This window comes from Trifolium pratense, linkage group LG7 (assembly GCF_020283565.1).
Source record: "Trifolium pratense cultivar HEN17-A07 linkage group LG7, ARS_RC_1.1, whole genome shotgun sequence".
NCBI classification, from domain to species: Eukaryota; Viridiplantae; Streptophyta; class Magnoliopsida; order Fabales; family Fabaceae; genus Trifolium; species Trifolium pratense.
Genome location: NC_060065.1, coordinates 48,505,731 through 48,518,550, shown reverse-complemented (window position 1 = coordinate 48,518,550; position 12,820 = coordinate 48,505,731). Strand labels below are relative to the sequence as shown.

General features: G+C 34.6%; 1 protein-coding gene across 1 annotated transcript; it reads right to left on the bottom strand.

The window, feature by feature from the left end:
- Positions 1 to 248: 248 nt before the first annotated feature.
- Positions 249 to 5,600, bottom strand: LOC123900093. The gene is made up of 10 exons (XM_045951409.1): positions 4,764 to 5,600; positions 4,153 to 4,380; positions 3,514 to 3,743; positions 3,115 to 3,411; positions 2,872 to 2,976; positions 2,568 to 2,693; positions 2,250 to 2,486; positions 1,748 to 1,928; positions 1,547 to 1,666; positions 249 to 1,028 (listed from the first exon to the last, which is right to left on the bottom strand). Exons 1-10 carry the CDS (start codon positions 5,415 to 5,417, stop codon positions 540 to 542), a joined length of 2,667 nt encoding a protein of 888 aa, XP_045807365.1. The 5' UTR covers positions 5,418 to 5,600; the 3' UTR covers positions 249 to 539.
- Between the last annotated feature and the right edge of the window lie 7,220 nt (positions 5,601 to 12,820).

The window sequence follows — 12,820 nt, the reverse complement described above, 5'->3', positions numbered from 1 at the left end:
TCTTAGCTTGTTTCATATTGCTCAATGACATACTCTAAATTACATCACAGCTTCCAAATAATTGTCTGCAACCATTAAGTACATCAAATGGTTTTGTAGGATAACTGTATGGAACCATTCATTGGGCAGAATGGTTTACAAACTACACTGTCATTTGTGTATATTATATGGTACGAATAACGCAGAGATTGATTAGTTGAATGCTGGAATCATTACGTTTTAAATAAGAAGTGTATCTACTTCGTCGACAACGCTCCGGATACCATAAAGTTTAAATAAGAAGTTAATCATAGCATCAACATAAACAACTACATTTTACCATACAAAGTAAAATCCATTAAAACTAAAATGTTATGTAAACAAATATTAAAATGTTTAAAACATCCTAAACCCTGTTGCCAAATGGTTTCTTTGTACAACAGCTTGAAACCATTTAATACCACTAATGGTTTCTAACCATTTTACAGAGAAGCATCAAACCATTTTACAAATTGTAGTGCTTAACCATCAAGTTGCTTCTTTGTCAAAAAAAAAAACCATCAAGTTGCATCCTTCAGGACTTGTTCTTTTCTGGAATTGCTAGAGTTGGTTAATATAGCTGAACATAGATCAATGCGGAGATCCATAATTTTTGCAATCTTTCCATTGTCCCCATGTTTCCTAAGTTTGGACCAACCTTTGAAAGATTGCATTTCACCACCCCATTCATCAAGAAACTTCATGCAAAACACTCCACAATTGTCTGAATCAACTTGAGTAGGCACCTTTGGTGTATCCCAATTGAATGTGGTGAATTGGAAAGGCATTTTGATTTTCCATAACTTATATAATTCTGTCACAAATGCTTCCACCTCATTCAGCCAAACATCAAACATCTGTTTGTATAAGCTAGGTTCACCATTTGGTAACTGCAATTTCTCTCCTCCCCCCGTCAAGCTGTTTAGGAATTCAAATTTGTGGCTTTTAAAATTGACGACAAAGCAGACATAATGGCTTCCTGGATTGCCAGCTATTGCTGGTGTCATGATCTGTTCCATCATGTCAAACATATTATTAAAATTAAAATAAAACGATGTCTAAAATCATATTACTAAACTAAATTTATCATACTTAAATCATCATATCAAACATATTACAAATTAATGAAACCATTTTACAAGAGTAATGGTTTCAGTGTACAAATCCAGAAACAATGATAGATTATGTAGATTACTGATTTTCAACAATGTGAAAGTCAGATTCTTTCTTCATACACCAACTCACATGTTAGAGACTCAACAATGTATACATAAAAAAGTCAAATTGTTATTAGCCTATGATGGATTTTTACACTGAAACCATTATTCTTGATAAATGGTTTCATTAATTTGCACACTGAAACCATTACTCTTGATAAATGGTTTCAGATATATATATACACTTGTATTGAAATAGCATTAGTTGAAACCTACTAAGGGATGGTCTTCCAACATGCAGATTACTGATTATGCATTTATACTTAATGTATTAACAAATTAACCAAACAGTACAAAATTGATTTACTTACGTATTCTAGCTTTGTAGGGTCAATGGCCTTCCAATCCATGTACTTAAAATTTTTCAGTCTGTCAACGAATCTCCAGTGCGCAATTGATTTAGTTACAGGAGGCATTCTTTCCATGTCAAACTGGTTATATAAAATGAGTAAAATCAATAAGATTATGTAAAAGTATTGAAATTGTTAATATTAAAGGGATATAATACATACATAATTAACCAATGGTGTCACTAGTCTTGTCATGTTGTCCTGCTGATTCCAATTTAAACAATTAACCCAACTGTTTATGACAAAGCATGATACCCATTCATCTTTTTGAAGGGTCCAGAAGTCAGCCCTTTGTAGAGAATACAAATGAGCCTTGTTGTCTGAGCAGTACATAATGTGATCCCTATACAATAATTAAGTATAAGTATTTAGGATAAGCAAACAAACTACTAGAACAATCTTAAGCAAAGATATTGAAACCATTTACCAATTACCAATGGTTTCAGTGTATAACATCTTGAAACCATTTAATATTAGTAATGGTTTCACCCATTTAAGAATACTAATAATTGAGAAATATCATGTTCAACTTTTTACTACTGTAGGGAAACTTCTTGGAAACCATTCATTGCGAAAAATGGTTTTGAATTCACAAACAGCCAAGATAATAATTTTGTTCAAAACAACAGCTTAAAAACCAAATAAAACAACCATTTTCACTTACTCATCAAGCTCCGGGTTCCAAGCATATGTTGATAATTTTTTCTGCAACTCCGTTGCAGCAGACTTGTGGACAGCGTCATCATATGGGCTTGCAAGGTATTTCGATTTCTTCACCGCCCGTCGACGCTCAGGATATGTATTATCAGAATAAAGCATATTATGCTTTTTTCTTTTCTTTGGAGTGACATTGTCCAAGTCAATTATTTCATCTGGCTGTATTGACTTTAATGGAATTGCACTGTGAAATAATATTACATAATAGTGTTAATTTTTGCAAAATTCAAATAATATTACAATTATCACACTGTTTGATTCTTACTTTATGACTACATTCGAGTCAGATTTTGTAGGGTTCTCCTGATGCATCGCATGTGGTACCAACACTAGCTCAGAATCTGTTTCCTGTGGCACTGAATCTTTTTTCACTAAATCATCGTTATTCAACCTGAAACCATTAAAAATGATTTTAGTTTTCAAACATCGCATATCAAAACCATTGATAAACGCTTTTAAAGTTATGGTTTAAGATGTTAGATTAATATATTGCCTTTAAATATCTTCAAAGTTATTATAAGAATCACAAATAAAAACCATTAAAAGACATCATATATATTCATTTTTACTCTGCATATGAAGCTTCAGCCCCATCAAACAATTCTGGAAACTTGGAGATAGTTTCCTGTGTAACTGAATCTGTTCCTTGTGACACTGAATGATTTTTATCGAACCTGAAACCATTAAACATCATTTTGTTTGTCAGAAATCACATATCAAAACTATTGGCAAACACTTTTAAAGTTATTGTTTAAGATGTTAAACTAATATGTTTCCTTTAAATAGAGACATCATACATATTCATTGCTTACCCTGCGTTTGAAGCTTCAGCCCCATCAAAAAACTCCGGAAACTTGATGATAGTTTCCTGTGTTAATGTGAGTCCAACATTGTTTGTTTCCGGTGTCATTGTCAGCTTCACTGAATCATCAATGATTTTGGTTGCTGCCTTAACTGAATCATCAATCATCTTGGTAATGATCTCATCTTCTTCATCATTGTCATCCTCATCAATTATCACGGCATTGATCTCATCCTTTTCATCATTGTCATCTTCATCAATGCTTTTGGCATTGATCTCATCTTCTGCATCATTGTCATTATTCAACCTGAAACCATTGATGTGATTTGTTTTAGCACTTGACATAAAAAAGTTAAACTAATGCTTCAACATTGATTTTTGACAAAGCGATATTGACTAAATGCAGTACCCTTCATCATTGTGCTTGTCTGCATCATTGTCTTTATTGGAACTGTTATTCTTTTCAGTTTCAGCCTGGGCTTCCATTGGATTGTCCTTGTCAGTTTTTGTTTCTTCTGGGACTGCATCTTTTTTCCCAGAAGTTCCGACAGTTGCCTCAGCTATTCGTCGTTCCAATGTTGTTGCGGATCTAGTATAGATATTTATACAAGACCTACAGTGATTAAGATACATTTCTGCCTGCAAGGACAATCACTTATGGTTTCAGTTATAATTTTTATGTTAAATTTAATATGAATATTTTGTTGGAAACCATAAGAGGGCTATTTTGGTTTCAGACACAACACAAGTGAAACCATTAAGACACACTTTATGTTGCAGTTATAATATTTTATGTTAAATTTAATATGAATATTTTGTTGGAAACCATAAGAGGGCTATTGTGGTTTCAGACACAACACAAGTGAAACCATTAAGACACACTTCTGGTCTCAGTTATAATAAGTTTATGTTAAATTAGGATTCGAAAAGAAAAGACGGTACATGAGTATCGATAATTCACGATTTCCACCATTAAATAGGATTTGGTATACAAATATCGATAAAAACTTAAACTAAATAATCCAAACATAAGAGCAATAACATTTACCTTAGACAGTGGGCATGTGTCTGCATCAAAACACAGTACAAGCGGACCTTCTGCGGGTCTGTACAGACTTGTTACCCCGGCTGTCAATCCATTTTCAAGCCCCATGATATCATGGATCTTGGCAAGTTCCTGGTTTGCCGCCTTGACATCCCAATCACGAAGGGATGGCCGCTTGTATTTGCCCGTCAAAAATGGGCTTCGTTTCCCCATTTTATCCATGTAGTTAATCTGCAACAATTAGTTAATATTGCCTCAAATTGGGAAACATGACACATTCAATTCAAAAGGAATATACATATAGGAATGAAGGCAAGTATGTGTTGATTGTATAAATATTGCTCAAATGAAAGACATGCTCAAAAGTAAATGAATAAATATGCATGTGACAAGTATGTGTTGATTGTATTAAGAATAAAAGACATAAATGAGATATGAAATATGAATATTTATTGGAAACCATAAGAGGACTATTTTGGTTTCAGATATAAAACTAGAGAAACCATTAAACCACACTCATGGTTTCAGTTATAAGATTGTGTTGGATAAAATATGAATAAGTATGTGTTTGTAAAATTGACTTTTAATTCAAATCATTGAGTGGACATCATTACCATTAGGAAGTGGAAATCTGCTAATGGATTTAAAACTCCTGGAGATTGCAGGCCTTTTTTCATATAGTCTAGAACATGTGAGCACCAGTTATATGAAGATACACCGGCTGGATCTTCTAAAATATCTGCATACTGCAGTGACACATTGCCTTTATTAGTCGGGCACAAAATGTTATGAATGATGAAACAAATTATACCCTTCACCCATGTTTTAGGTTTTTCTGTAGTCTTCAGTATCCTTTCTAATTCAGCAACCTTCACAACAGGAGAATAATCTCCAGTCAATCCCAATTCCTTCCTTAGCCTTCTAATTGCTCCATCAGAGCAAAGATTAGTGTCTATCTTCTTTCCAGCCATTGGAAGTTCATAGACTCTATGCACATCATCCTCTTTCAACTCTAGGACCTCCGTATCGCTCAATCTTATCCACATATGTTCCTTTTCAAATCTTCTGACAACCCAATCGATAAAAAAGGTGTGGATCCTTGTCCAGTTACAGATATGTAGCATCCCTCCAAAGCCACAGTTGTTTAGTTGGTCAATTATTTCGTCTCTCCTTTTTTTGACATGTACTGAATGCATAAGGTCATAGACCTTAGGTACACTCATCTTATGTCTCAGTCTTGCATCTGCATCAGAATCCTTCTTCACCATATCTTGTTTCACATTTTCAACAGCACAAGAAACTTTCTTACCATTCCTTTCATTTTCATCATCCGAACTTGTCTCATCGGAATCTTGTGCCTCTATTTGTGGTTTCTTATTACGACCACGAGAAGCAATGCTTTCATCACCCTTTGTATGTTCCTTCTTTTTTTTATTCTTCTTTTCATTACCTTTTGCAGCTCTTGTTTTTCGCTTATTTTTTTGACCACCACTGGATGATGAATCGGTGTCATTCCTTTTATCCTCATCTGACGGTGTCAGCCCGATACTGAAGGATGGCAATTCCTGTACGTTCTTTGATTTTTTCACCTGGATCAAAGGAAACTAGTAAGTATGGTTTCACATGGCAGATAATAAGTTAAATTCTCTACTTTTTTCATATCACTACATAAACTAGTAAAAATTCTCTCATGGAAACCACAAGAGGGCTACTTTGGTTTCAGATACACTAAAAGTGTACAATTATACTTTTTCAAAGCAACCAATTATCACAAAGAGACACTGATCAATTCTTTTTCAAAACAACCAAACTAAACAAAATCATCTCTACTTTTTTCATATCACTACATAAACTAGTAAGAATTCTTTCATGGAAACCACAAGAGGGCTACTTTGGTTTCAGATACACTAAAAGTGTACAATTATACTTTTTCAAAGCAACCAATTATCACAAAGAGACACTGATCAATTCTTTTTCAAAACAACCAAACTAAACAAAACCATCTCTACTTTTTTCATATCAATACATAAACTAGTAAGAATTCTTTCATGGAAACCACAAGAGGGCTACTTTGGTTTCAGATACACTAAAAGTGTACAATTATACTTTTTCAAAGCAACCAATTATCACAAAGAGACACTGATCAATTCTTTTTCAAAACAACCAAACTAAACAAAACCATCTCTATTTTTTCATATCACTACATAAACTAGTAAGAATTCTTTCATGTAAACCATAAGAGGGCTACTTTGGTTTCAGATACACTAAAAGTGTACAATTATACCTTATCAAAGCAACCAATTATCACAAAGAGACACTGATCAATTCTTTTTCAAAACAACCAAACTAAACAAAACCATCTCTACTTTTCTCATATCACTACATAAACTAGTAAGAATTCTTTCATGGAAACCACAAGAGGGCTACTTTGGTTTCAGATACACTAAAAGTGTACAATTATACTTTTTCAAAGCAACCAATTATCACAAAGAGACACTGATCAATTCTTTTTCAAAACAACCAAACTAAACAAAACCATCTTTACTTTTAGTTTCATCAATTCTTTTTCAAAACAACCAAACTAAACAAAACCATTTCAGATTATGATTTTCCCCAAATTGGAATTTAGGTTACACCAATGCAATTTCTTTCCAAACAAAACAAAAGCATTTTCCAACTAACAGTTACATTTGCAAAAGCATTAGGGAAGTTCAAACCTGTGTCGTTTTCTTCATTTTGCTTTTTGGAAGTGAATCGTTGATGATGATCCTTTACTTGCGTGTAAGAAATCAACAGTTTTTGGTTTTGAAGATTGATTTCGGTGACAGTGATGATGAAGGAGTGAACTCTGATGGAAATGATTGTAGATTTCAGTGACGGTGATGATGAATGTAGCTTCCGGTGATGATGTTGATTCCGGCGATGGTGATGATGAACGATTGTTGTTGGTTTTGGACAGAAAAATGTTAGTTGCGAGATAACCGTTACTTTTGGAGTTAACGTCGTTAGTGGGAAGCCGTTGTAGGAAGGAATGGGTTGGGCTAGGCGTGTTGGGCTCGGCTAGTGGGCTGGACTTATGCAGCGTGCATAAGTATTTGTTTATGTATAATAACCGGACCCAAAAAATAGAATCAATTCATCTTTTTGAATTTCTTTTCAGTAAAAGAGGAAAAAATAATTCCTCATGTACTTATATATTATCGCACGACTCCATTTTTTTCTTAGAAAAAAAAGGAGTGGTCTAAATGGGAGTTCAAATTATTTGGTCAAAAGATTTTGTCAAGTACTCAAGTTATATAGTCCAAATATATAGTCCAAATGGGAGTTCAAGCTAATAGAAGCATAAACTTCATGTATTTCTTTTATGTCTCTATAAAAAGTAAAAAAAAGTAATAATATATATTTAATAATATTTATCTCTTCCATCTTGTAACCAGGGACAGAGGTAGAGCAAGCAAGCCTACAGTTTAGGGCCTCAATATTTTGACGGTCATAATATTATTTTTTAGACTCATCATTCAAAAAAGTGATTAAGTATTTTTGTTGATATATTATTGTATGAAATTTCAATTGGGGTAGGATTAAGAGTTCAGGGTCATTGGGTTACGATTTCCAGTTTTTTAAAATTATTCTTCAAGATAGATAATGAAGTATTGTATGTTGGTAAAAAATAATTAATGTTATGATCTTATAATTATGGACGGATGTAGTATTAACTTTATTGTAGATTTAATGAATTTTAATGATATACATTAGTTTATTTAGAACATTACACAAACTACATCTTTTTATTAAGAAAACTACATCTTTTTATTTCTTTGAAAATAAAAAATGAATTTTAAAAAGAGTTCTAAGAGTCATGCATATAACAATATAGTATAGTGTCTCTTAGGTCTCAAGATGTAGTGTTTAAGAGAATTGATTTTGTCATTCAAAAAGGGTTAGCGACGCAACTTGTTGCCCATTTGTCTTTTATTAAAGTGTAATTTTCATTAGCTTGAAGGTGTATTTTATTATTATTGATTATAGAATATATGACTATATATTTTTATGTTATTGATGTTATTTACATTTTAGATAAAAATTACTCTTTTTAAAATTTGTATTTTTTAAGGTTAAATATATTTTTAGTTCCTATAAATTATTCAACTTTCATTTTTGTCCTTCTAAAAAATTTCGTCGAATTATATATAGTCCCCTTAAAGTTTTCCGTCTTTAAAATTAGTCCCCGCTGTTAACTTCTATTAACGGAAGCTGGCATGATAGGTGCACGTGGCTATTTTAATTACGGTATGTTGAATGTTGATGTCGAATTTTGTGTTTGAGAGACATCTAGATTCTAAAATAAGATAAATAAAGATAACAAATAAAACCCAATAAAAATGAGCATTAACCATTTTCTTAAAATTTAGTGTCAGATTTAATCAGGGGTTTTGGAGGGTGTTCGGGAGGTGCGATCGGACATGGCACCAAGTTTTTAGGGGCACCAAAATTATTATTTTTTAGTGTGTCTATATATATATATATGTTAAAATAAAAATAATTGAATAATTAATATAAATATTTTTTAGAATAAGCATAAACTCTAAAAATAAAAGGCTTACACTAACATACAATACAAGGAAGATAGATTGCTCACATATGACATGCGTATTTAATTAAAAAATATATATAATTAACATATTAAAATTATTTGCAACAAAAAATACAATGAGGATGATGCTCAAAGATTAATAGGTGGTGGTTGTAGCTAGTATGAGATGTTACTGACGTGATCATCCTATTGTAGTTTAGGTATCGTGTAAACTCTTCAATATTGATATAATCTTTTACTTTTCTCACAATTATATATATGACTTATAAATCCATAAAACAATGAAACGCTGACTTTAAAAAAATGGGGAATCAAGTTCATAATTCGAGCAGGGCACCCAAAATCTCAGAGATAGCCATTTAATCAAACCTATAAAATTGATTTGTAAGGTGAAAAACAACGAGTAAACTGTCAAATACCCCCTGAAATTTTAAAATTCGTCAAATACCCCCCTGAAATTATAAAAAGTCAATCAAATTACCCTTGGCACTATCAGTCAGAGTCCACGTCAGGGGGTAATTTGATTGACGTTTTATAATTTCAGGAGGGTATTTGCCTATTTCCAAATTTCGGGAGGGTATTTGACGAATTTTGAAATTTCGAGAAATATTTGACAGTTTACTCGAAAAACAACTTTCACTTATAAACATATTTTCATTTAATATATTTCATTTTGATCTTAACCTAGTCCAGAACACATTTAATTTAAAATTCTCAAATCTCAATACACCTTCTTAAACATAGAACTGGACATCTGAATAGTAATGCATGCAGATGCAACTATATTACCCGATAGCAAGTGGATCAATACAATTGAAGAAAAGGCCTAGCTACTATCTAGCACCATGCATGGGGCACAACTTATTTATGGAATAGAAATTAATATGCAAACTCAATAAAATGAGTATCCATTTATTTCTTCTGTTGTCGATATGTTGTGTCATCATCTCAGTTGTTTACTATTATTCTTTCTGTAGTCTATCTGACCAAATACATAATTTTTTCAATAAATCTAAAAACTCAACTTTTACTTATATATGAAACTGAAAAAAATATATCTTTAGCGACACATGTACATAAGATAAATTCTCTTCTTTCATATTAGAATTTCAGGAAGGTATTTGCCTATTTCCAAATTTCGGGAGGGTATTTGACGAATTTCCAAATATATCTTTAGCGACACATCTGAGCTACATCCCTGTTGTGAATTCGATAAAATCACACCAATAATAATCTTGATGTGTGGAGCAAATACGATTAAGCAATCAAAATAAGCGAACGGCAATAATAATCACAAATAATGATAAACGGCGAGAAAAGAAAAAAGACACAGTAAATTGTTTACCCAGTTCAGTCAATGTGACCTACTCTGGGGGAGAGAGCAGCTCTCCGTTCCACTATCAAACTTTGTTCCTTGATTACAATGAGATTCTCAAAAGAGTTACAAGAAAATAGAGTTATCCTATTTCTACCCTTTTCCCAAATCTCTTCCCGTGACCAAGAGATTTCAATGAAAGTGTTTCCCAAGGTGATAGAATGATTACCCAACCCTAGAGTGTTCCCAAGATGTTACTCTTCTAACCCTAGTTTGTATGTTGGCCTCAGAAACCCTAAAAACTTGTTATGAAAAACAGAAAACGTGACCCTTTAAATACTCTGCAGCGATTTCCGCCTGAAACACAGCTTTTTCCGCCTGGGGCGGAAACTTCCGCCTGAAACACCAGTATTTCCGCCTGGGGCGGCAAAACAGTGAGCACCCCTTTTCCTGCTTCAAATTTCCGCCCGGAACACAGGTTTTTCCGCCCGGGGCGGAAAACAGCAGACTAGTGTTGTTTTTCTTCACGTTTTCAAGGCAATTTGCAACAAATCTCCACCTTGCCTTTAAAACGATGGTGATGTCAACTTCCCATCAACCACCGTGCTGCTCTCTCCAACCTCCGTCTACTCTTCAACGAAGTTAATTAAGTCCAAGCAATGCTTGAACTTAGCTCTAGGTAACGATTTGGTGAACATGTCAGCTGGATTCTCCTCTGATGCAATTTTCTGTACCATGATCTCTTTTGTTTCAATCATGTCTCTTACAAAGTGCAACCGGATGTCAATGTGCTTTGTCCTTTCATGATACACCTGGTGATTTGCCAAATGAATGGCACTCTGACTGTCACAATGTATCTTCACACACCCTTGACTAATCCCCATTTCTCCAATCATACCCTTCAACCATATGGCTTCCTTGACCCCTTCAACAAGAGCTATGTATTCTGCTTGAGTTGTTGACAAGGCTACAACAGATTGTTGATTGGCCTTCCACGTTACCGCTGTACCGAACAATGTAAACACAAAACCCGATAAGGATTTTCTAGTGTCAATATTACCTGCATAGTCCGCATCCACATATCCCTCCAAGGCATCTCTTCCTGGATCAGTTCTTGTGTACTTCAGACCACCCTTCAAAGAACCATTCAAATACCTCAGAACCCACTTCAAAGCTTGCCAATGAACTTGGCCCGGATTTGCCATAAACCGACTTACCACACTTATTGCATATGATAAATCAGGCCTACTACAAACCATGCCATACATGATGCTTCCAACCCCACTTGCATAGGGAGTACTCTCCATCTCCTTTCTCTCATCCTCGGATTGAGGACACTGTTTTATCGACAACTTTGAATGGTGACCAAGTGGTGTATTCACTACCTTAGAATCTGTCATTCTAAACCGCTCCACCACTTTCTTCAAATAATCATGCTGAGATAAGAACAACTCACCTTTACTCCGGTCTCTCAAGATATCCATACCAAGTATCCTCTTCGCATTTCCAAGATCCTTCATCTCAAATTCACCATTTAATTTCTCCTTGAGCTTTTGAATCTCATGCTTGTCAGAACTTGCCATAAGAATATCATCTACATAAAGAAGGAGGTAGAGAATGACTTTCTCATTCCTCTTCATCATGTACACACAACTGTCATAGTTGCTTCTCACAAATCCAGTCTTCAATAAGAAATCATCAAACCGACGATACCACTGCCTCGGACTCTGCTTCAACCCATACAAAGATTTCTTCAACAGACATACTTTAGAATTGTCTTCCACAAAACCTTCAGGTTGTTACATGTAGATAGTTTCTTCTAACTCTCCATGTAAGAATGCGGTCTTCACATCCATCTGTTCTAACTCAAGATCATACATGTTGACAATAGCCATAAGTACCCTTATAGAACAATGTTTCACCACCGGTGAGAAGATTTCATTGTAATCAATCCCTTCTACCTGAGTAAAACCCTTTGCTACAAGTCTCGCCTTATACCTTGGTGCTTCGACCCCTGGTATACCTTCTTTCCTTTTGAACACCCACTTGCTACCAACTACCCTTTTATTTTTAGGTAATGGCACAAGCTTCCAAGTCTGGTTTTTCTCCAATGAAAGCATTTCCTCATTCATTGCCTTCAGCCAGTCTTGACTATCTATGCTTTCTGATGCTTCCCTGAAGTTCTTTGGTTCAGAGTCTTGCACTTCTTCAGCTGCATTCAAAGCATAACAAATAAGGTCAGCATAACCGAGTCTATTAGGTGGACGAATAACTCTCCTCTCCCTATCTCTTGCTAGCTGATAGTCAGGAACAGTTGTTTCATCACTTCCACTCTCATCAGGTACTTGAGTCTCATCCTCCTTTTCCCTCTCATCAATGGAAGGCTCCACCTCAAACTGAATTCTCTCCATCCCCGTTTCTGGTCTTTTCTCCAGGTCTTTGCACTTCATCCCCATCCGGGTCTCATCAAAAGTGACATCCCTGCTTATGATAAACTTTGATCCTCCAGGCTCCATCTTCCACAGCTTGTAACCTTTCACACCCTCGGGATAACCAATGAAAACACACTTCACAGCTCTAGCATCAAGCTTATCTTGCCTGACATGTGCAAATGCTAAAGCTCCAAAGACTTTCAAGTTAGAGTAGTCTGCCGGCTTGCCACTCCAAACCTCCATAGGTGTCTTTAGATCAATTCCTGTTGATGGACATCTGTTGATCAAATATGCAGCGGTGTTAACTGCCTCTCCCCAGAAACTTTTGGG